The sequence below is a fragment of the Frieseomelitta varia genome, unplaced genomic scaffold, assembly GCF_011392965.1.
Source record: "Frieseomelitta varia isolate USP_RPSP 00005682 unplaced genomic scaffold, Fvar_1.2 scaffold_697, whole genome shotgun sequence".
Classification (NCBI taxonomy): domain Eukaryota; kingdom Metazoa; phylum Arthropoda; class Insecta; order Hymenoptera; family Apidae; genus Frieseomelitta; species Frieseomelitta varia.
The window spans coordinates 1-25879 of record NW_025110475.1 but is presented as its reverse complement, the minus strand read 5'-3'; the positions used below and the strand labels follow the sequence as shown (position 1 = coordinate 25879).

Below are 25879 nucleotides of genomic sequence, written 5' to 3'. Positions count from 1 at the left end.
GGTTTGCATATTTAAAGTGAAGGTTGTATCTATGTTTTATTATGCTGAACTTTTATATACATTATCTACAATTTGCCGCCACTTTTGTAATGCTATATTCATTTAATCTCTCCTCCTACATATCTCGAATCTAATCATTGATACAACTGCAAACTAAAATTAATCACCGCGATTAGAAATTCCTTTATCGTAATACACAAAGGAAGTATTTTCATTCTTGATAAATGCAGACACGTTTGTGTACACCGACTAATACTCTTCCTGGTTGCATCGCAGTTTGTACACGTACTTCGTTGATACTAATAAGATTATATTGTATTTTGTAGTATGCACTATCGATTGGGTATGTACATAGTTTAATTTTAAATATTACTTTCTTCCCTTCAAATCTTAAAGCAGTAAAAAAAAAAAGTGATGAAACAATAAGCATTGATTGTGAACGAGCGAGCATAGTTCAACTTCGGTGTATCTTTGCTATCGGTGTATTACTATTATTATTGTCATTATAACAATAAAAAATATTTCAGTCTTAAGCAAAAAATCGACGCTGTTACCGTTGTTTATACGTGCATTTCCAAACTTTTCGACAAAAAGTCACATCAAATGTACATGAAGAAAAGTACCTTTGCATACCTTTAGCTATTTCGCTTCATGTTCATTTCGTTGATGTTTGTTAGCGCGCTTGCAAATTATTGACGTAAACAAGGGAAATAACTAACAATAAGTGCAAAGATGACATTTCTTTCATGTTCATTTCGTTTCTTGCTTAGGCGTCAACATTAATTCAATTTCCTCTCCGCCATCTCCAGAATTTGTCATAACTTTCGGACGTATCTCTGCGTTTTCCTTTTTGTCATTGGCACGTGCGAACGTTGCATGTCCTATCATGTTCTCTACGAGTTGGTCTTTCGTTTCATCCGCGCTGTTTGAAAGTCCGTCTAAAAAAATTTAACAAGTACATTCAAGTATGCAAATTGAAAATATTATATTACGTAGTAAATAAGATATAAAAAGTGTTATATAATAAATAGTAATTGTATGATACGTAAGATATAGTATTATACAGGGTGGTTCAATTGGATATAGAATGAATTAAATTATAATTAATTTGGTATGACTCCATAAATAAAAATGCTAGATAAAACTTTGAAGTTGATTTCCCTGGACGAGAAAATTGTATTCTTTTCTTTTACGATTTATTTTTTCACGTAGAATCAACCTATGTCTGGTTGCGAACCAGCCTGTATAATAAACAAGCATAAGATATAGATAAAGTTTTTCTTTAATAAAATAATTGAACTGCGAAACACCGATACTAATAAAAATGCAAGAACACCATATGTATACCATAAAAGATCGAAGATATCTTCTCTTCATCGACGAAGTGAAAATGTTTATTATTCGCAAAAGCTTCGAAACTATTATGGGTCTCTAAAGAAACGTTCATGAACCATAATCTCTTCCTCTCGGCATTGATATTCGCCGATATTAACTCAATACCCTGGAATTTGAAAGAGAAAGAAATTTTTTTTTTGTCTAACATCTTATGTAATTAATCAAACGAACTGAATTATCATTGTGTCTGTCACCTTTATCGCTGTGTAATCGATGCTTCGTATCCTTTCGCAGTCGATGATAAACGGCACATTATTTTCGTCGTATCTGTGAATTATTTTCATCACCTTATTGCAAAAGTAATTTGCAGCGGGATAAAATATCCCAGTATCCGGTTTGAGTACTATGTACTTGTTCCCGAATTCTGTCTGAAAATGAATAGTTTTTGATTCTCGATGCAAGACATGGAACGTAAATATAAGTTTTACGTGTAACTTTTCTGAAACAAACGTAATTTCTCTAAAAGCAAATTGAGAAGTGATATTGATGTAAAACACGGGATGTTTCAGAAAATATGGTATAATTTCTATTTTTTTTTTGCTAATTTTTTGCTTGATTATGTGTGTGTGTGTATATATATATATATATATATATTTATATTTGGTGAGAAGTTGGCCGACTGTACGAACACAAAATTTTGTACATTCGACAAAATAGAAGTTTATGAAGTATATTTAATTATGAACTAAAATAAAGATTTTTATTAGCACTGCCATTATGAAAACTTGATAATATAACACTACCTTTTACCTTACACTGAGTCACTTCGATTTTTGGCCTAGCGGGTGGTCGAAGAAAGAATATTAAGCTGAACAGAGCACCGACTAAAAGTCCTAACTCGACGCCAAATATCGCACTAACTAAAAACGTCACTATCGCCGCGAACGCGTCTCTCTCTGCAAACAAAGAAAAAAGAAAATTATTCGACGCGAAACGTGAAACTTTTGATTGAAAAAAAGAAAAGTAACAAGCACCAATAAGCAAATATTTGATAAATCGCTCGTGAATCTTTAATATCTTTGTTTTTGGTGAAAAAAAAACTTTACTCGAATTTGTTATTTGCTAAATTTAAATCTTCGTCTTCGAACGAACGTAGGCGTAATTCTTTTGAATTACGATTTCTTTCAGGTCATAATCGATTTCCGTCTTTATAATTGAAATTTAATAGTAAAATATCTGATCTTTCGGTGGATAAAATATCTTATCTTCGTATATAGATATATATATATATATTTGTACACGAAAGGCAATTGAGGCGAAAAAGCAATTGTCTGATAATTAATTGAAAGATGTTCTTGTCGAGCATTTTATCTCGGGCTACTGCTAACAAAATTTGCATGGAAATACATCGCTTGACAAGACGAGACGTTGAACGACAAAGAAAAAATGCTTGAGCTTTAATTATTTATTTTTATAGTATTTTTTTTACTTCTATAGTACTTCAATTATTTTAATTTTTTATTCTTATAGTACTTCAATTATTTTAATTTTTTATTCTTATAGTACTTTAATTATTTTAATTTTTTATTCTTATAGTACTTTAATTATTTTATTTATACTTACTTTATTTACTTTCACAGTAGTTTAATTATTTATTTTTATAGTATCTTTTACTGTAATTATTTTAATTATACTTGCTTATTTTATTTACTTTAATTATTTATATATTATTTAATATATAATTATATTATATATATTATTATGTATATTATAATTATATACATTAATATATAATTACTATTATATAATTATATACTATACTATATATATTATTATTTAATTATATTACTCTAATTATTTTAATTATATATGCTTATTTTATCTATAGTACTTTAATTATTTTAATTATACTTAGTTACTTTATTTACTTTCACAGTACTTTAATTATTTTAATTTTTTATTCTTGTAGTACTTTAATTATTTATTTTTATAGTGTTTTTTTTTTATGTTCGTTTGTTATTCTTATCGATTTAACATTGTAATACTGTAACGTTACAAAACTCACTACATCCTTTCCATAGCAATCGTATTATCTTCAGGTCAATCATGAAAATCACAGCGCTTATCAATACCGCAGCGAGCGTGGAACGTGGAATATAATAAAAATACGGTGTCAAGAAACTCAATGCCAGTAATGTCATTGCTCCTGCAAAAATATTCAAAATTATTATATTCGCAGTCATTGCTCAAAAACCAACGAGAAATGTGAATTCCTTGTGTCTGACTAAATGCAGGAACTACTTAACTACTTGACACATGTACATGAATCTGAATCACTATTTAATTTAACAGATAAGATGACCTTGAAATCGTGGTATGGAAACGAACGTGATTCCTCGCGCAAGAATAAGTCAGGGATAAACTTTTCTCATGCAAAGTTGCCTTTTTTTGGGAGGGAAAATCGAATTTGAAAATTGATGAGATCGTAATAAAAAGCTTACGAGTTTCATTGGTCGAATGCTTCGATGAAAGAAAAAAATTTAAGAAACATTCGAGAATCGAGTTGAATCTCATTGTTCGTTTCCAAAAATGATTTCGTCAATGTTCGTTCTGCAATTCAGCAAGTTGACCATCGATTCGAAATAAAACTATTACCGACATATATGCTAGCCATAGGCGTTCGTACACCGCTGGCGGAGATCACAGCGCTTCTTGTAAATGCTCCGGCAGCTGGCATCGACGACACGAAGCTTCCGAATATATTGCACAAACCGAGTGTTAACATTTCTTGTGTCGCATTTACGCTGCTGCTTGCTAAAAATACAAATATCTCGTCTCGCACGGTGTGCATCGCATCGATGTGCAATAACTACGAAATCTGTGGAAATCTGTATTCAACGACACGCGTGAACATTTCGTAACCTCGAATTACCAGGCGGTTCTTTCATCTTGGATCGCGTTATTTTTGAATATAATCTCCAAACACTTCGATCGCGACGCGAAGTTTCCAAATTGCAAGTTTTCGTGCGGAATTCGTACGCGAGAGACGCGTCCAAAAATTTAATGCGAATTTGGAGGAGCTCCAGTAGCGAAAATATTACCCTCGTAAACGAGCGTTTATTTTCTTTTTGTCTTGCGTTGTTGAACTCTTCGAAGAAGCATTTCGTTGCTGGCCGTAATAGTTTTGAAGGAGTTTGTCACATGTCAGTGATATGACGAGATTATCAGATATTGAAAAAAAGAAAAAGAAAATAGTAAAATTTATGTAAACTTAAACTCACTCTAAGTATAATCTATTCAAAATTATGTATATGAATAAATTGATGACTATTCTGCCGTGTTTCACGTGTTTGATGAAAAGAAGCGTTTGCTTTCTTTTGGAATACAGATCTTCACAGATGTGATTAATTCATAGTGTTTACCGAATGCTTTAGCAATGGCTACGTTTGCCAATACCGATACAAGAGGTAGTATAATTATGCCCGATCCTAAATGGGAGCACATGTCCAAAAATGTGTATGTCTCGTTTCCAACCTGAGAGGAGAATGGAGGTACAGAGAACGTAGGAAGTCCCGACTGAACCTTTCCTTTAAATAAAAATGAAAATAGGCATCTCTTTTGTTCTAGGAAGTTTCTTAAACCTTAAAATCTACAGTGGCTATATCATAAATTTTGTTTTAATATTATATTATATTTTAATATTAATATTAATATTATAGTATATTTTAATATTAATATTAATATTATACTATATATTAATATTAATATTAATATACTATATTTTAATATTATATATCTATAATATGTAATATAATATTACTTTATATTAAAATTATAATATAAACTAATATAATATTATTTTATATTAAAATTATAATATAAACTAATATAATATTATTTTATATTTTAATATTATATATCTATAACATGTAATAAATAATTCATCTAATATCGAGTCAATAATGAAACACAGGGCTAGTAAATGACTGAAAAAAAGAACAAGAAGAAAAACAAATATGAACCTGAAAGAATGAACGGCGAGGATCCTGCCTTCTCGAGATAGAAAGCTATCGTGGCAGTGATCAGGATTACCAAAGCGTTGCGACAGATGGAAAGAAACCACAACAGTTTCTTCAGGTACATCTTTCTATTATTCTGCTTCTTTGACCTACCATTGCCTCCCCCGAAACAACAATCGATGTCTTTTAATTGCTACAGAGACAGAATGTATAAAATTATTATTAAATTCAAAGAAAAAAAAAAAAAAGGAGCTGAAACTGCATTCCTTCATCTCACGATGGGAACATCTTGAATCAGGCTTACTTTGAAGAATAAAAGGAACGCTATACTGCAAATTCCAAGAACGAAATCCGGCATCCGTATGTCTCTGACGTTTTGGAATATCTTGATCAAATTGCCAATAATATTGTGCGCCTTGAACCTCAGTCCCAATAGCCCTTGCAATTGAGATACGATTATAATGATTGAAGTGGCGGAAGTGAAACCTGACGTGACTGGCATCGATATAAAATCTACTAAGAAGCCTGTACGAAGAAATTTCATCGTTTAAAATATACTCTAAGGCGGTACAAACAATGATATACGATACTTGTTTCAAATAGTTGTTGTATAACTCAGTTGTAAAAAAAGTGGAACGTTCAATTTGCTTTGTTTTTTTTTTCTTTTTTTCTTTTTAAGTTATTTGGAGCAATTTCGTAAGTGTCAATTTTATTTGCATTGTTGCAATTGACATTATAATGACAGATTATTTTCAGCAGTAACGCTCGTCAAAGACCAGTAAACCACATCGAGAATTTATAAAATGCAATATTTTCTATAAGGAAGCGAGAAAGGATAGTCATTTTTAAGAAATGGTCTTTCCTCATATGTTGTATAATAATTAGATTGATTGATTTTCACGCATTTGTGAACAATTTAAAGTTGCAAAAATGCAAAATACTACAAAATATAGTATGATAGGTGGCAAAGTTTTTCATTTAGAAGTGCCACTTATTTAATGTTTTATGTGTAATGATATTTGTACAACAATAATCCCAACGAATAATCCTTAATATAAAGGATAAAAACTAAAGGAGTTTCGAGTTGAAGCAAATTGTTACGAACACTATCTTCCCTTATTGAATCAGAAGGATAATCGCTGTCACGAGTATGACTCGATTTATAAAGCAAGGGGTTAAGAGGAAAAGCAATCTGTGCGTGTACTGTACGTGTATGCACATACATATATAATATATTAAATCGCGCATTTGTCCAGAATGCACGAGGAAACCTTCGAAAGCAATAAACGAACATTTAAAGTAATAAACGAATATTTAAATTGTTGTGTTAAACAATTAGTTAAGATATGAAAAAGGATGTAATTTATTACAAAATCTGTTCACACTGTGAATATTTTCGTTTCCTGCCTTAGCCTCGTCGTACATTTTGGAGATTCGCTAATTTCGCGTATCAAGAAATTAGCGAATTAGTACCTTTCATAAATAATCTCTCGTGACGTATTTTCCTTACGTGATTATTTACTTAACCGAGATAATTAATCTAAGTGGACTTTAATCCAGGATTTATCGTTTACCATGTCACTTTACATTAGATTATATTATACTAGGAAGTAGTAATGTCAAATACCAAATATCAAACATAATAATGAAACGAGTGATTAAAGTACTGGTAATTGTTGGATATGAACAATTTGCTAAAATTAATATTTGGCTGGGTTATCGGTTCAGGCAGCTCGATGTAAAAATTTGCCAATTGCAAATTTTGGCGAGGATCTAATATCTCTGAAAGCAATAAAACCACAATAAATAGAGACAAATGACTGATAGTCAAGATATACTATACTAGAGTATCTCTGACATAAAACTAGTTAGTAGCGGTATTGTACGGTTTTTACTATACTAGAGTATTTATAACATAAAACTAGTTGCGGTATTGTACGGTTCTTCTATCTATTCATCGCTCTTTGTAGTTTATAATTATTTTTAGTTATTCATATCGTGTAATTATTTATAGTTTGTAATCGTAATTCAGTAGAGCCAAAAATATTTTACAAGAGGACAAGTGTAGAATAAAGTTCATTTTTCACAAGAAAATTGATTTTTCAAATTCATATGCACTTACATAAATTGTTCCCCTCTTACACTGATTCAAGGATGAACAAAGAACAATTCTTGCCAATTTTTGTCAATCAATTTTACATGCGTATAACAGATATTTATTTATCTGTCTGAGATTAACAAACTTTACTACTATCCACAAATTTTGATCTCTTTTTCACAACGAATTATTTCTTGTTCTCTTGCACAATACTTTCTAATTATTATATATAAAACATATATTTTATAAATGTATTATAATATATATATTTTATAAATATATATATATATTGTAAAATATATATTTTATAAATAATATTAAATGTATGATATACATTATATATAAAAAATTGATCCAGTTGTTCCACTGTTTTTGCATTTGAGAACAATTTAACGTACGTATCGAACGTGTCATTTTCCTGGAAACTTTCGAAAGAGATTTTTGAAAATTAATTTGATCGATACGAGCCTAAATGTAGCAAGCCCATCAGTAGCTCCATGCATCCGGCGAGAAAACAAAAAAGCACGACAAAATCCACTGGCATGTTTCTGGTGTATTCAAAAGTGAGAAGCGACATCAAGGACGAGGGGCCAATCGATACTTCTTTGATCGTTCCGAAAAAGATGTAGAGGAAGCTGCCCATTAAGCACGAGTAAAGGCCATACTGCAAAAAAGTGCAATATCTTTTAGAATTTTTTCGTTACGACCGGGCGTATAACGAACGTATAAACAACGAACATTAATCAATCATAGGTAATCGTCGTGTTTCTATCTACACGACGAGAGACAATTTCAGAGATCGTTTTGCAGAACGTGACTCTTACATAAATGTACGCACCTAAAATGTAGCACTCTGTGCTGAAGTGTCTCCTTCAGTTTTCAAATCGAAAATTCCTCTCTGGTTTACTTAGCGCAAATATTGTTCTTATTTGCAATTCTTACAATTTCTCGAGCGTGTTTTCGACAAATTTTTACTATCATTTTTTTTTTTTTAAATAAAATAATTATCTTAAAATATTTTATTTTATATATATATATATTTTTTATTTTTAATAAAATAATAATTACCTTAAAACAATATTATATTTTAATAAAACAAAGTAATATTTAATAATTTAATAATTATAAAATATTTAATATTTAATATATTTAATATTAAAAATTATAAAAAATATATATATATTTAATATTAAAAATTATAAAAAATATATATATATTTAATATTAAAAATTATAAAATATTTAATATTTAATATATTTAATAATTTAATAATTATAAAAAAAAAAACGATGACAGAAACGACAGAAGTCGAAGTAATTAATAAGAATAATTTTTCCAACAGAAATCGAGCACAGGAGAGAAATGGAAAAAGAGATCGACAGTATTTCTGATGCTACGATTTATTTCGAAATTTCCTTTTAATTTCAACGAGGGAAAAATGTTGGACAATCGTCGCGGAACATTAGGGGAATGGTGTGCAGAAATAGTGAATGAACGGTAAGTAAAAGTTACTGGATAAATAAATAAAAATAAAGAGTTGTACCTGGGCGGTCAAGCCTGCGAGTGCGGCGTATGCGATACTTTGGGGGATCACGGTTAACCCGACCGAAAATCCAGCCACGAGATCCGATACAGCGTCCAGGCGTGAGTATTTCGGCAACCAATTGACCACCGTTACGTATTTAACGATCGAACAGTTCGATTTGCTGTCACTTCTTTTAGACGTCGATGGTACCTCCAACGGAATCGATTCTTTCACGGTAGCAGGCATCTTGCAGATTTCTTGCAAAACAGGAACTATGAAGAATATTCAGGAATTACTCTGCAGCAGTGCGGACAGACAGTTGTGCGTTTTTCTTTCTTTCTTTTCTTATCACTTCACGGCACTGTGAAAAGCAAAGAATCGCATCGGACGGGAAAAGAAGGAAAGAAAAGAAAAGAAGAAAGGAAAAGGCGAGGGACAGTTAGTTGACTTGGAGGAGCCGCGTTGCGAACTGATTGTGCACCTCGCGGCACTTATATCCACGGAGCGATTCTACGCGATTCTACCTCCCTATCGGCATTATTCTCATCGCTTTTGAATCGTTATCATTCATCTGTCTCTCGTTAAATCTTAAAGCAAACATTTGGCGCCGACGAGAATCTTTCCTCGATTCTGTTCTGGCCACGGAACTATTATTTCACGTGCGGCCGCTTGTTGACACATTGATAAAAATGGTCAATTAAGGACAAAAGCGTTCGGTCATGACCAATCTTAAATGGCGGAGGGACGCGCGTACTCACGACGCGAGTACCTGACACAGTCTCTATCTTTAAACCCAGACGAAGCTTGATGAATTAGACAGAACGTGTTAATTGTCGTCGGCGCGTGATTTTTCAACGAGAGAATTTGCTGGAGATCAAAACAAAAGGGAGGATTTCAAAAAAATCGATGGAAAGGCGATGCGTTTTGTGCCAGCGTTTTATTGCGTTGCCTAATTAAGGATATTACCCAAGGTGTTCCTGATTGGAAACGTGTTGGAGGATACAACTATTATGTTAGATCCGCGTACGCTACTCGCTCACGTTGTGCTATATTAATCACATGGTATACAGTATATGTTTACATTCGCAGATCTACGTTTTATAAATGAAAATAAAATTGCAAATGAATTATATTTCACGTGCTTCTCGCATGCTTCAAAAGGTATACGTTTTCATTTGTAAAGCTCTATTGTCTCAACGTAACATTTCATATTCTTTGTTTTTTTTTTGATTTTTATGACTGAATTCTGTCGTTTGACGTAACTGAATTCTATAGATATTTTTATCGTCACTATCTCCCAATTTTACAATAACTATTCCTTTTATTAATTATAGAGATTCTTTTGTACTCTGACGGAGTAATATTTAATTTACTTTATCTAAGTTTCTAATTAATTTTAGTTTACTTTATCTTCTAATCAAAAACTCCTATATAACCATTAATTACATAGTCGCTAGTCTAACAATTTCGATAAGTACAATGTTATTTTTCTCGCAATAAAAATCAGATGAAACTGAAAGGTATTAAAATTTCCAATAATATAATTATAATATAATTATAGTAATAGCAATAATTATTAACTGACAAGAATAACTAATAATAATTACAATGACATACTATATTCAAATAATTTCGATGAAATCTTCATGTATAAATTAAATTGTAACGCAATTAATGCCAATGCCGGAATTTAACAATATTTCTTATTAACGCGATTGTATCGTTGCATTAACGCAACTTCTTGTTGACCTGGTCAATTTGTTCGTCGATCCTCTCGGACGTTCCACGAAATTTGTTTGGTTCCGGCCCGATCATTTGTATAAGTTGTGGCACATCTTGGCCGCTGATCTGCGTGAAACGTGCCAATGACTTCATGCACGCGTACAGCTGCTCTTCAGCGGGGCTGCCATTGAAATATTGCAACAATGCCATTGTCAATTCCACAGCGACGTCATCGAACACCTATACGCGTTTCATAAAACAAAAGACGATTAAAATGAAATCATGATTGTTTAGTTGTGCACCTGATAAAAAAGAAAAAAAAAGAAAAATCGATGATCGATGAAGGAAAGTCCATTTCTTTGCTCTTTGAAAAAAAAAAAAAAAAAATAATAGCAAATCAATCAATATTCGAATTGAACTACTTTCTCTTTTTTCTTGATTGTTCGATATGTAATGCAAAATTAAATCGACGACGATGACGATGCTGCTGCAGCTGATGACGACGACGACGACGACAATGATGATGATGATGATGAGAATGATGAATGTACAGTTATTTAAATTGTATTATTTGTACTGGCGAAATGCGCATTTACGCAGTTCATATGGATATGCTGTAAATTCAGACAAGTACCTTAGAAATGCTGCCTTTTGGTAAAAGTCGCCGCAGATTTTTGCTTTTGTTCATTTTCTGAAAACACAGTATCCGGTGTCTCGATAGGTATCCATTAATTTTCAACTGCATCGCAACATCGTACACATGTACACAAAAAACACACAAACGAGCAACGAGAAAGTGTATTTATATGTTTCTCGAATCACTGCTATTTATAATGATATCGGGATTGCTTTCAGGGATGATTTCGTTGCTTGTCTGTGAATCAGTTACCAAATTTGATACACGGTTAAGAACCTCGTTCCAGTTTTATATAAGTACAGCTGATTTATTAATAAAGGCAGCACTTCTATTCGCGTGAATAAATGGAAGCGTCGCCTTCGTTGTTGCATTGCTCATGATTAACGATAGAAGCGTTTTGTTAAATGGCACTGCAAACTGGATCGTGTTATCCCGCCTTAGAATTGCGCGCTGGACGATTATTTTGTTTTTCACCGGCTTGCTTCTCGAATGTGCAATACAGTTGTGGATGTAAGTTGAAACAAAGGCAAGCGAAATGGGGAAATTGTTAACTGGATAGGAAGGATACAGACCACAGTTTTTACCTCCTTGCAGGCAAGGTTGTGAATAATAGCGGCGCCACGGATTTGCAAATCGATCGAGTTGGAAAGCAACGAATGCACTGCAACTTTCGTCGTCACCCTTATGTTACTGATATTTTGAGTTTGATGCTGCCACTCCGATATGTACAACAGCCATTCTGAGCTGCTAAGGTTTTCGAACATGTTCGCCAACTGGAACGTACAGTTGAAAATTAGAAACACGTTCAGTTTATCGGCACCGACATACGATTCTAACTCGCTTACAAATTGTGCAAGGGGCAATTGCTCCTCCTGCGGATGACGATCGATGTCAAAAGCATAATTCATCATTATATGCTCCCTTCTGTCCTGGTGCAACAACAGTATTACATCGTCCTTTAACGCGGCAACGGAGAGAACGTTCAGTAACTTGACCCTTGCGTCACTTGCCAATGATTTGTCATAGAGTATTCGTCCTAAATACACGAACAATCTAATAAATCCAGACCTAACGAATATTCCAACCAAAAACATCGTATTCTCTGCTACGTCTTACCAACGAAATTTAAGAAGTTGTCACCAAGTGCCCAAGAGCCTTCGTTTTCTAACATATACTGCCGAAGCTCATCCATGCACACACGTTCCTCCTCGCTCAACTTTCCATCTAACAATTTGACTAACGCTTGGTACTCTTCCTTGATGTTCACTAAATCCTTGAACACGATAGGAGGATCTCGATGGCGTTTCCTTTCTTCCAACTCCTTCTTTTCCTCTTCCTCCATTTGCATCACTCTCTCCGATGGCAACACAGCAGAGTTCTCGCCATTCGAGACTTGCATTTCGCTCACTACGCCTGAAATTCATATTGAAACGATGTGAACGACGCGTTCATAAGGCACACGCAAGTTGTTTAAAAGAGAACCATGCCGTATTTTACTTTCACTTTCCGCCATGTGTGTACAATTGCTGGGGTCGGTACTATTGCTATCGCTCGCACCACTATCCCTGCCTCCCTTCTGCTTTTTCTCCTTCTTCTTCTTCTTTTTCTTTCTATCCTTCTTCGCGAGTTTCTCGTTGATCTCGTTCCTCCTTTCTTCCAACGCGATTGAATTCAATCTACCGCGGCGATCATGTTACATTGTGGACGTCGAAAGAAACGTAAACAGTTTCTTTTCTTTAGTTTTTTTTTTTTTTTCTTACCTCGCCTCTTCGATAGCCTCGTTCAAAAGTTGAAACTCCGGTGAAACCTCTCTGTGATTTCTCGGCTCAAGGAATGTTGGATCAACTATAAATGCTCTACTCGCGCTGCTGCACAAACCATCTATGAGTCCTCCAATCTGTTGTCCAATCGGTCTGAACGATGAAATATTTCAATAAGACAGAGAGAAACGAGGAAACCATCAGATTTATTGACAACAAATTAACGTACGTTTGAAGTATCTCCTCTGGCAAGTCGAGGATATACTTTGGAATATCCTGGCCCACCAGAAAGTTGCTGACTTCGTTCGTGAAGGAATTGCAATTGTGTTTGAAGAGGTTGTACGTGCCCGGGCTGAAATTCAACAGATAAATAACAGATGTTAATGAGAAATTGTAAATTATAATAATAATAATAATAATAATTATTATTATTATATTATATTATATTATTATTACTATTATTATTATTATATAATTAGGAATATATTTCCTTTGAAAAAAATTATTATTATTATTATTATTATATAATTAGGAATATATTTTCTTTGAAAAAAAATTATTATTATTATTATTATTATTATTATATAATTAGAAATATATTTCCTTTGAAAGAAAATACTTCAACTGATACTGGATACTTCGGTCGACAAGAATATTATTTATCCGCTTATCCAGAAGATTGGCAAACTTTTAAAATTTTGCCCAATCTTTCAAACATTCGTGCTCGTTTCTATTTTGTTCTATTCGCGAAGATGATTCTCAGATGCCCGAGAGGACAACTCACGCAAACGTGGATGCACCCAAGCCGTTTATGTATTCGAAGAAGACGGAATATGGCAGGTACGTTTCGCCGACTTTTTCCACTTTGAGCGGTTCTCCCAGCGCCGTGCCACCCTGGAAATAGAATAAGTCAGTTCGCCGCGTGCGTGGGAAAGGAAAAGAAAGAAAAAAAAAAGAAAAAAACTTGGACAGCGGAAAACGCGCCCAGTGTCAATTCCGCGACAGTCGAGCCGCCGTTCTAGCAAATGTGTGAGCATCCGTCACCCTTAATATTATTAACGTGCACGTAATTTTAGAAGCGCGACAAACTCGCGCTTCCCTGTGAGAAACCGCTTAAAATAACCGGTGTAGCGGATGTTGCATTCTACGGCAGAACTCGCTGGCCGTAGTCACGATTTTCGGTTGAAATTCAACGAACGAACATCGAGGGGATCAAGCGGGGACTGTCGTTAAATTTGTTAAAATCAATGAAAACAAAGACGTGATTGATAATCAACTGATCTACGCATGGTGGTAACAGACAGTCGCGGTAAATGGTACAACACTCGAGAAGTGTATGCAGAATTTTGCACCTGTTCCGGCCGATGGAACAATTTTCAGCGAAGTGATAGAAATCGGGAGGATCGGCAGGAGCACGGTGAGACCGTTTTCTCGTCGAGGAACCACTCGGGCACAAACTGGCGTCGCGGCGCCTCAAGATGATTCGACGCCACGCAGCCGGCGACGGGATATTCGAGTTCGCGTTGGCGGGCAGCGCGCACGCTCTTCGCCCGGTTTCGCCGGTTTCGGTTTACTCTCTGGCGACGATGTCGCGCTTATGCGACGCATCGAGCAAACACCTGGCCCAGCCTGTGATCGTCCACGCCGCCAGTATCGGTTGCGCCGATGTTAACGACGGTCAGTTCGTTCGTTCGCACAGCCAAATGTGAGGAGAAATGTTGGAAAATGTTAAACTCGATTCCAGTAGATTCCAGAGTCGCACTTTTACACTTTACTTTAGTTTCCAGCGCGGACGGAACGACACTCGATTTCGAGGAATTTTGGATGGCTCGTCTCTCTCAAGTGCTAAATATAAGTTGTCGAAAAATGTCGAGGCTTTTGGCGAACTGTCCGAGGCATATTTTTTTTTTTCTTCCCCGCTCTTCTTTATTTCCGCGTTTGCAGGGAGGCCGGCGAGGAACGTTAGACGCGCGTTAGACGAGAAGGAAGGCACGAAACGGGAGAGATCGATGCTTCCTTAGCCGAGAAGAGACTTACCGATTAGCTTTCGCCTTCGTCGAATCTAAACGACGAGCCATAGGATGGAAAGAGCCATGAGAAAGAGAGAGGCGTGAAAGAGAGTGAAGTGAAGCTTCGGGGAAATTATTTTTAGGCTCAACCGGACCAAATTTAGTACCCACTCCGTGTCTAGCGTATCGTATGGCCAGAGTGACTCGCCGCTACGGCTAGCGCGTGCCCCGATAGGTCACCATCTCTCGACGATGGAGAGATGCATTTCGAGCAACCTAACATTTCGCCGTGGGCAATCTTTCTTTCTTTTTTTCTTTTTTTTTTTTTTCCTCAGCTAATTTTATGACGACCGGCCACTTGAGATTCGTTTCACGTCGTACGTTGTTCGTCGATGCTTGTTGAATATTTTCATTTCTAAACTTGCTTCGCGTCTCTCCTTGATTTCCACATTTGTAAAGAATTTTCTGCTGGTACTCACGGGTCGAGCAGTTTGAATTCCGGATGGACCAAAGAAGTATTCTCTTCCGTATGCTACGATCGCTGTATGCCATATCCCCTCTACGTGTTGACCTACGCATGGACAACAATGTGTTTCTATCAGTATTAATTTATCGTTGACACGACTCATCATTGTAGTATATTTTACAAAAAGGAATCAATTTCATTTCGAAAGCTCACGTGAATGGTCCGTTTATTATCAACAACAATCATCATTTGGAGATTTTCGTCCGCGTTTTATTTTCAAAAGAGATTGTCAATTTAATTTGTACAATTGTCTAACGTCAAACCTTGGATTGCAAGATTGCGTTTGGAATGACGGCCCGGTTATGCTAATATTACATCGAAATTAGTGCAGTGATATTTTAATACTGTAAAGAAAATTTTCGCTCTACAAAAACATTCAGAGACTCTGCCGCAGTATCAGTTCTCAGCTCTATTTAAGATTCTAGCGACGTCCTTTATTTTTTCCACTTTAACATTTTATCTGTTATTATTCCAACAGCAAAACTAAAATAAAATTCTTTAAAACAAAACGTTTCAATTATAAATCATAATATATTACAATTTTACAAATGATGGAAATTTCCAATATATAAAAATAAACTTATCCGACTTGTCAGAGGATAGTTTATCTAATAATAGATAAATTATCCTCTGTGAATTTAATATTCAAATAATACTAATATTAAACTATATTAACTAATATTTAAATAATAGATAAACTAATATATTAACTAATATTCAAATAATAGATAAACTAATATTCCTTAAAACAAAACGTTTCAATTATAAATCATAATATCTTACAATTTCACAAATGATGGAAATTTCCAACTTCCAATATATAAAAATGCACTTATCTGACTTGCCAGAGGATAGTTTATCTAATAATAGATAAACTATCCTCTGTGAATGTAATATTCAAATAATAGATAAACTAATATTCAAATAATAGATAATGTCCTCTTCACTCGTGATATTCAAAAATTAACTTAGAAGCAGTTTTAACAAAGATAGCAACACTGAATTAAATATTTATAACTAATGATAATTAGATAACGTCAAATATTTTTAAAAATGTATTATACTTTATATAATTTATAATACCTATATATAATTTAATTTATAATACCTTTAATTTAATTTATAATACCTATAATACCTATATTATAATTTATAATACCTATACCATGTACTGTAATATACCTATATCGAAAAATTAATACTGGTGCTATATAAAGTTGCTCTCATTAGAGTATTTATGGCATCATTTACATCTGTGATAAAACGTGCTCGTGTTCTGATATCGATATATAGTCTAGTGAACTCGTGGGTCGCGGTAAATAATATTCCTCAAGGACCAACGAACTCCTCGTTGCAAATTCGCTTCGTAAAGGTACAATTTCAGCCTGCTTGGACGAGGTTCGAGCTAATAATCGTCGGCACAAGTCTCCTTCGACCTAGTTTCTCATCGCGGGAATAGCTAAGCACATCCGCGATTATCTTATTGCAACGCGTTTCTGGGAGGGTCGCCGTGGTGAAATAACCGCGAGAAATAGCCACTACGACCATCCACCACGACAATTCACCACTTTCAGAGATTATGCAACGTTTCACCGCTGCTAATTAATTTTCACTGACTTTCTGTTAATTTAAGAACAAACTCAAGCAATGTCAGACATATTTAAATTAAATATACGGATGAATTTAATACATCTGTCTGATAATCAAATTATAATTAACGCATCTGTTAATTACAATTGACACGTTATGTTGCACTGAAAATGAAAAGAGACTTCTTTTGTTTCATAACTCAATAATTATTAGTTAGTGCGTTCTTAATTCTTGGTATTAAACAAAAGTATCAAAGAAACGATAAAAAATGTTTATGATGCTAATAACTGATTAACGTTTTAACCAATGTAAAGAGATGTGTACACTTTTGTCTCAAATTATCCTTCATTTCATTGTATACTTTTCTACTCCGATTCAACAAACGTTCTTCGTTGTTATTCTTCCGCATTGTCTGGCTCCTATTTTATTATTTTCATGGTACATCTGCAATGCGTAAACATTATCCATTCTCGTCTTTGGACTCTCTGGACTTTGTTTTTTACTGGACTCGTTTTCGATTTTTCCCCGTGTGTAGACAAATGTGTAAATCACGTATTTATTTGCTTATCAGTAAAATCGCGTGCAGCGTGAAATACCAAGCTCACGAACAATTACAAGTACATAGTGCCTTCTGAAAATAGATCTGCAAGCTCGGCGACTGATCGTGAGTAAAGAACGAACCTTGGATACGTGACGTAAACGTTTCACGAAAACACGTGTGCGTATGCTGTATTTTACAACTTTCCCATGAAATTTCGTTTGAATTATACATACTCTCTCTCCCTTTCTTTTTTATTTCGTTACTCCCGTATTGCATCACGATATGCGTTCAGATTTTCTTCAAATACATTGCGATGCTTCGAGCTTCCTGTTTCACTGTACTTTTCATAAATAACTCCTTGCTTTCGATACATGTTAATTGTTTCAGTGTCAATCTCACGTCTTGCAGGATAATATAGGATATAAATTTAATTTTACTGAAACATAATTAATAGTCATAATTCGTGAAAATGAAAAACTGTTACTGGTAAATAATAAAATAGTAAGAAGTAACAAAAGTAACAAATTCTCCTAACATTCAGTCATCCCAAATTTAGAATAAGTTAAGATCACACGAAACAACAAATCCAACAATCCCAATGACGAATATTTCTGTGCCAAGTTACCTTTGCCCTACGATTTGTTTCACTTCTCTAATTGTCCTTCTTTAAATTGCCTCGATTCCTAAGATTGCATGGTACAGTTTAACTCCTAAGAAGAAACATTGTAACTTGGATACATAATACCTGGAGTATAATAAATACAACTGTGATAGTGAGAAACCATCCTACGACAACTGACAGATAACTTTTGAACTTGTAAATTTTAACATGCTTATTCTTTGAAAATAAGAAAATAACTTCAATGATTGTTAAATTAATATAATAAAATACTCAGAATTCTATAATTTCCTAAAATTCGTAAGCAATATATCAATTGTAGGAAATATTTTGATAATTGTCAGTTCTTGAGAGTAATATTTTTCAATTACGAATTATACAATTATAGAACTAGCGTTGACACTATAAGTTATAAACATCAATGTTATTAAATCATTTGTAAATCAGTTGTGTAGTTTTAAAAGACAGAGAAGTAAATTCTGTGTATAATATTTTTGTTATTCACGATTTAAAAATATCCAGTTGTTGCTGTTTATTTTGTGCGTACGCACCAGAGGAAGATGCAGGAATTTATGTGCCTTTAAATAACATATAACGCGGCCTAGGTGGTACGAACTAGGCCAGCAATTCATATTTTTCTTCAAAATAATTATTTATCACTTTGTTATATTCCGATGTCAAAACACTTATGCATTACGCTTATCTAAGAGATATTTTTATTTTTAATTTACCGATGACGAGCCTAGACATCATAGAGGCAATACCCTTCGTAAGATCATAAATGTATAACTCGACGGTTGTCTTCATATCTTCCGCATTGTCCATCTTGCCGAACTGTAACACAAACAATTAAAAATGTATACTTACGATAAATGGTACTTGATTAAAAGGAAAATGTCTAATAGATAATTCTAACGTCTATGAGTAAATAAAGAAAAAGTATAAATTCTTTATTTAACCTTACTTTATCTTTAGACATCTTCCTTTCTTTTTAAAAGCATAGAACGCGCGAGTGTTCGACCGATTAATTAAATCGAAATTATTAAATCAAATTAAATATTCAAAACATTTATGATCTATATTTTGATTACGTAAACTCAAGGAGGAGCAAAGTTCATGAAAAAAATTGTTCCATAGATCCATCAGCTGGTTTCCCGCGTAAACTTTCGTATTATTGATAACACTTTACCGTTTGCAAGATCGAGAATGTGCCACGACATCAAACAAGTGAAAGTCGAATGTACCGTTTTGATTGGTTAGCACCGACCAATCAAAAAACAACGTGATTTAAATCGATTCTTCAACTTTCGTCACGGTCGAAAGTGAAAACTAGTTGAACATTGAATATTACAGTGAATCTATTTTACACGTTGTTGGAGAATTTTCCAACAGCACCTCCTTATATGTAACAAAATAGAACATCTCGACCTCGTATATGTAACAAATAGAAGGCATAATTATACCGGTTGCTCCGCAGAACTAAACATTTGCCTCGATAAGACGTTAGAACTTGTTTCGTAGATGACACTTTTCTCATCCCGCATCAGATGGAGCGCAAAGTTTAATTCACACCTACACTACCGGCTAAAAATATTAGACCACCTGATCTTATTGTTATTTTTCACGGTATAATAAGATTCGTATAAATAATTCCTGTTTAAGATATACGTATAGCATGAGTAAGATCAGTAAAATTATAAAAATAGAAAGATCTTTGTCGCGTAATTTTTACGCTTGATGGTGACATGTAATAGATCTCGATGCATCACATCCCGAGAGATGAATCAGCAATATATGAGCACGTTCAAACACTTGATTATGCGACTTTTACAAACACGGTATTCCCCCGTGCGTATGGCAAACAAAACACTGTCAAAAGTTTGATACTAACCGATTACTTGCATTTATATTGCTTGAAATCCTTCGTACATGCTCTCTATGCTATATATATTGTACCAAATAACACAAATGCAGCTAAAATAAAGTTAAAAATACATCAATTTAGGAAACTAAGTTAACAATGAGTTTAAAAATATCTAGATGAAATCTAGTCGAATTATTAGTAAGCAAATACAAAAAACTAGGAAGTGATCAAAGTACTTCTTACCTATCTTCGTGTTTTCATTGACGATGATCTACTAACAGGTGGATGGATTATCAGGATAATAGCAACTGGGATAATAGAGTGGTAATTACGAATTGAAAGAATGGTAAAATCACTTGACTTTGGTATGTCAAAATGACCCGGTGAAAATTGGTATATTGGATAATGATACAGCACGAAGATGTACACCTCCTGCTTGATGGCTACTGGCTAGCAAATGCAACTGATCGTGCCCAAATGTTCGTCAGAGTCAGGAACCAGTGTGGAGACACGGCGCGGTAGTCGTACTTCAGGAAGAAACGGTAAAGAGGTAAGAGGGTTGATGCCGAAGGCAGCGCCTGCCTACCGGCATCACGGCCAGTAACATAATGAATAGCTGTAAAAGTCACATTTTTGGAGGAATTCCTGAGAAATATATTTCTTTCCTTTTTTTTTTTCAAATAGCGTGACGTCTTTACTTTTCTGCGACAACTGGTCTTCCAACACTTAAAAAAAAAAAAACTGCAGAAACACTTTCTTCTTTCTTAACGCAGAACAACATTGATTTAAAAAGTTAACTGAGTTTGTGTTTTTGTACAATGTAACAAATTGTTATGCGTATAAACATCTTTAGATTATAATAAAAATTATTATTGAAGAAAGGTTAATTTGGTTACCGTGACCTAACATCCGAGTAATATAACCTAATATAACCTATGCTCGACCAAGCGTTTTTGTTTATTACTTTGAAATAAAATGTGAAAGATGAAATCTTGGTTTTGTTATTAGTTATTGTAATTGTGTTACTATTTTATTTTGCGAAAAAATAAATAGATAGATAGGTACATATTCAATGAAAATAATGCAATTGATGTATCAACGTTACTTGTTTCATTAATCATAAGCATATAAATTCAAGAAAGTTCAATCTAAACATTTGTTTGTTACTTTTTGATCTTCTAGAATGAAAGAATAATAAATTCAAAGAACAAAATGCATATTAAATGAGATTGACAACATCAGAAAAAGAAATTCTTCAGAAAACATATAAATATTTATTTCATTAGCCAAAAATGTTTCTAATCTTCTAGGTAACTGTATCACCTTGCCGCTTCATATTTCACAATTCACAATCAACGGTCAATGAATTAATCGTCCTATTCTTGTAATAATCATTGTAAAATCGAAGCATAGATAAAAGCAATCTCTATTTTATTTATAATCGAAGACGATCACCTGGTAATTGGTAACTACCGCCATCGTGGCCATGACCAGATACCAATTTATGATCGGTTCAACAACCTGCGTCGCTGTTCTACGATTCTTTGTAATTCAGACATTTAAAATAAAATAGCACAAATATACATCATATATTCCTCGCAATGTCACTTACGTTACATGTTGCTCTTTGACATTCAATAGAAATTCGTGTAAGTGAAAGTGCCAGAAAAATAAATGCAAGGAGGGCCAATACTACAACGCGAAACACAGTTTCGAATATCGAGGGAAGACATTACTCAGCAAATACGGGGTGACTCAAAAAACACAGGAGACGCGTTCATTTTTTTTTTTGTTTCGAATTACGAAGTCGCAATTCACAGAAAAGGAAGGGACAAATAAACGAGGAGAGTAGAATAGGATTGCAATATTCAGTTGCCAAACTCGTCTCCGCACTGATTGTAAAGTTAACAACTGACATTGTTTCCGTGTTCGTTCGTGTGGTGAAAATAGGGTGCACACAACATACAACATCGAAAAGCACGTAACAATATTATTTTTTTAGACAGAAACTCACCTAATTTGTACTCGAGGTCGCGTGGTTGTTAATCTATCGTCCGGTAACGTCGAAAAAAGCAGTGTGCAGCCGTTCAAGTTGTGAAATTCTACTGGTGAGCAAATGAATCAAGCAATACAGTTCTCTCATCGATGTAATTCTTAAACTTCACACATCGTGTTCAGTCTTGTGTTAGAGAATTTTAAAATAGGAAACAACCAATATGATAACGAAAGTGTTGGAAAAAATACACCATATTTTACAATATTTTATTGATATTTGCAAAATCATGCAAAGAGGTTAGGATACTAGATGTTGACTCAACAATTTTCTTTCACTTACTAGGGACTTTAGCAATACTGTGTTACGAGCAAGCAAGTTAAACGCGGATTGAACAGCTGATGCTTCGTTGAGACCGGCGAAATGTCAAAGTCTAGGCAAATTGTAAGTTACTTACTGTTAAGCGATTAACCTCAATTAATTCATCTATGTAGGCCGCACGATTGAAATGTAATCGCGTTTTACCAAAAAAAATAGGTCATTCGTTTCAGAAATCCGGAAAATTTTACAATCCATGCAGTGGCTTGTAATTTACTAAAAATTCCCAGATACAAATCCAATTGAATCTTATCCTTTTGTTTTTCCTTTATAGTTTTTCAAAATCAAAATTAAATAATATAAATACAGTATTGGAAATTTAAACTAACGCATGTCTTTGTAATAAATATTGCTCTAATGTTTGTATTTAATTTATATTTATTTTTTTGTATAAGTCTTTTTATACATGTTTATAAAAGAATTGTAAATATATTGCAATGATATATCCACACAATGTTATATTTATTTTATATTTGTTTATATGATATTATGTTTTTGTATTTAATATACTTTAATTTCTGTTTAACAAATAAATATTATCAGAAGAAATATTAATACTTTTGTTCAGTTACTAATATGAAATTATTTTTTAATTTCTTTCTAAATGTATATATCTATGAATCTTTGATTATAGATATTTATTTGTTTATAGACTTTACGTGTGCAATGTTCAGAAGGAACAAAACGTATAGATGTAAATTTGTTTGACACAATTTCTCAACTTTACGATAAGGTTTGTATTTTGATTTTTGTGAAACAATAATTTGTAATTATGTAAGCATTCACTAATTTTTTTAAAATTATAGGTTTCTAAAGCCTTTGAATTGAATACTAATGGATTTGGACTCTATAAGGAACGGAATCATAAAAATGAACTTCCATTTTCTCATAATAAAACAGTTTCAGGAGTACGCCTTTCTCATGGAGATATGTTGTATCTGGCTCCTCAGAGTAGTACACAGTTGTGGAGTATTCCTTCAACTAGTACTGCCACCATTGATATTTCTCAAGGTTTTTATATTTTTTTTATTTCATTTCCTTTGTTTCCTTTACTTTAATTTAATGTCATATCCTCATTTAATGCTAGAACCAAGACCAATAGACGAAACAGAAACCATCAATCATACTATCAATGCTGTTTCAAATACAATGGAAGATGTTGATGAACAATTGTGGAAACTTGATGGTAAAATACAAAGAAAACGTGATGAGAAACTGTAAGTAGATATGAGTATAAATAAGTTTTTTTTTTTATATAAAACTATATTATACATAACATAATTTATCAAATAGATGTAGACATGGTGCAAATGGATGCTGTGTTCATTGTACTCCTCTAGAACCTTTTGATGAAACTTACCTTAAGGAACAAAATATAAAACACTTGTCTTTTCATTCGTATCTCAGGAAACTCACTGCTGGTGTTGATAGGTATGTTAAGCTCTATAGTGTGTAATACATTTCATGTACAACTTTTAAATATTTTATAGAGGGAAGTTTATACAATTAGATGACATAAACTGCCGTATAAAGACTGGTTGTAAAGATCATCCACCTTGGCCACGAGGCATATGTAGCAAATGCCAACCAAGTTCTATCACTTTAAATCGTCAAACTTATCGTCACGTAGATAATGTTATGTTTGAAAATCCAAGTTTAGTTGAACGTTTTCTCAATTATTGGCGTAGCACTGGTCATCAACGTATTGGATTTTTATATGGAAGATACGAAATACATACAGACGTACCATTAGGAATTAGAGCTGTTGTTGCAGCTATTTATGAGCCACCACAGGTATTTCAGTAGAAATAAGTAATATTAAAATGATCGATCTGTAAATATCATCGACGTAATCTATAACGTAATCATAATTATTCTAGGAAAGTACAAAAAATTCTATACGACTTTTACCAGATGAAAAAGAAGCAGTAGTCGATGAATTGGCTCATTTACTTAATTTAAAAAGAGTTGGATGGATTTTTACTGATCTTATAGCTGATGATATCAAGAAAGGAACGGTAAATTTATCTACAACTAATCTGTTTTTATTTCTTATAAGGTAAAGTTCTTCATTAATAGCATTAGTCTAATTTATCCAGGTGAAACACGTTCGAAATATAGAAAGTCACTTTTTGTCTGCTCAAGAGTGTATTATGGCTGGGTATTTTCAAAACAAATATCCAAATCTTTGTCGTTTTTCTCCTAATAATTATTTTGGTTCAAAGTTTGTTACTGTTTGTGTTACTGGTAAGTCACTTGCATCACGTTATAATCAAACTGCTTTGTCTTGACATATTTTGTACGTATATACAAGATATGGATTTACTTATAAAATTATACATATTGATTATAGGCGATGAGAAAAATCAAATTCACATGGAGGGTTATCAAGTGTCCAATCAATGCATGGCTTTGGTTCGAGATGGTTGCCTGGTTCCTACAAAAGATGCTCCAGAATTGGGCTATGTAATTGAATCATCAGACAAACAATATGTTCCAGATGTCTTCTACAAGGTGAGTACGTTTTATTTGAACATGTCCGATCAATTTTCTTGCTTGAAATTAAAATGGCAATGTAGCTTTAAAATTGATTGTGAATGTGCATATTGTGATGAAAATATGACATTGCTGAATTATGTCTTACATGCTAATAGTATTAAGGAAGGTAAAGGTATGCATAAAGTATACACGAATGAAAGAGAAACAGTTTATAACTCAAAATTGATTGATTAAAAATACATTTAAATCGGACAACGAACCTCATTTCGTACATGTATAATGAAATAACAAAAACTGTTTAAGCAAGTGCACTACGGATATGCATTCCCGTAGGCCGTAAACAAAATGATCTCAATTTTTGTATGTAATGATGATTACGCCTTAACTTAAAACGAGGAACAGAAAAAGAAAAGGAGACGGGAAAGAGAGAAAAAAAAATAATAGATAGAAAGAAAAAAACGAGAGAAAAACTTATCGAAAAATTATAGCCGCTCAACCGTTTAATTCGAACGCGAGGGGCAAGGTAAATCGTCGGTTGTTAGAATCGATATTACAAGCTATGCGTTGTTACCTCATCACGTTCATAAAAATATATGTAGTATATATATATATATGTTTATATATATATACGCGCGCGCGTGGATATTTTGTGTATACAGGTGGGCTTCTAGCTTCACTCGCTTCGGTAAACACATGAATTTATACGCATCTAGATTTAAAAGTGTCGACTGACGTTTTCCGGTTTTTTGTTTTTTTTTTTTTTT

At 33.5% G+C, this 25879-nt stretch overlaps 3 protein-coding genes and 1 long non-coding RNA gene across 13 annotated transcripts; 2 read left to right on the top strand and 2 right to left on the bottom strand.

The window, feature by feature from the left end:
• Positions 1-7: 7 nt before the first annotated feature.
• On the bottom strand, positions 8-9792 carry LOC122535318 (sodium-independent sulfate anion transporter-like). Of its 2 annotated transcripts, none has more exons than XM_043666764.1 (11): positions 8996-9792; positions 7921-8116; positions 5659-5879; positions 5358-5547; positions 4758-4922; positions 3991-4149; positions 3401-3541; positions 2139-2291; positions 1590-1759; positions 1348-1501; positions 8-938 (listed from the first exon to the last, which is right to left on the bottom strand). In XM_043666764.1, the coding sequence occupies exons 1-11, from the start codon at positions 9221-9223 to the stop codon at positions 751-753; spliced, it is 1965 nt and encodes a 654-aa protein (XP_043522699.1). In that variant the 5' UTR covers positions 9224-9792; the 3' UTR covers positions 8-750. The 2 variants fall into 2 exon arrangements, with proteins under 2 accessions (XP_043522699.1, XP_043522700.1); XM_043666765.1 differs by having other exon boundaries at positions 1590-1763; positions 2146-2291.
• Positions 5384-8023, top strand: LOC122535324. The gene is made up of 3 exons (XR_006308137.1): positions 5384-5472; positions 5554-7225; positions 7888-8023. It is a non-coding gene; the product is annotated as an uncharacterized LOC122535324 (long non-coding RNA).
• Positions 9793-9903: 111 nt separating the features above from the next.
• On the bottom strand, positions 9904-22399 carry LOC122535319. Of its 9 annotated transcripts, none has more exons than XM_043666766.1 (13): positions 20489-20717; positions 19845-19919; positions 19113-19215; positions 15585-15676; positions 13881-13990; positions 13326-13448; positions 13097-13249; positions 12834-13012; positions 12453-12749; positions 12182-12372; positions 11909-12109; positions 11334-11390; positions 9904-10939 (listed from the first exon to the last, which is right to left on the bottom strand). In XM_043666766.1, the coding sequence occupies exons 2-13, from the start codon at positions 19866-19868 to the stop codon at positions 10706-10708; spliced, it is 1764 nt and encodes a 587-aa protein (XP_043522701.1). In that variant the 5' UTR covers positions 19869-19919; positions 20489-20717; the 3' UTR covers positions 9904-10705. The 9 variants fall into 9 exon arrangements, with proteins under 9 accessions (XP_043522701.1, XP_043522703.1, XP_043522705.1 ...); XM_043666768.1 differs by having other exon boundaries at positions 11921-12109; XM_043666770.1 differs by lacking the exons at positions 19845-19919; positions 20489-20717 and adding an exon at positions 22260-22399.
• On the top strand, positions 22248-25873 carry LOC122535320 (nuclear protein localization protein 4 homolog). The gene is made up of 10 exons (XM_043666776.1): positions 22248-22353; positions 22584-22682; positions 23269-23349; positions 23423-23627; positions 23704-23833; positions 23910-24047; positions 24107-24410; positions 24497-24634; positions 24716-24863; positions 24970-25873. The coding sequence occupies exons 2-10, from the start codon at positions 22662-22664 to the stop codon at positions 25347-25349; spliced, it is 1545 nt and encodes a 514-aa protein (XP_043522711.1). The 5' UTR covers positions 22248-22353; positions 22584-22661; the 3' UTR covers positions 25350-25873.
• The last annotated feature ends 6 nt before the right edge of the window (positions 25874-25879 follow it).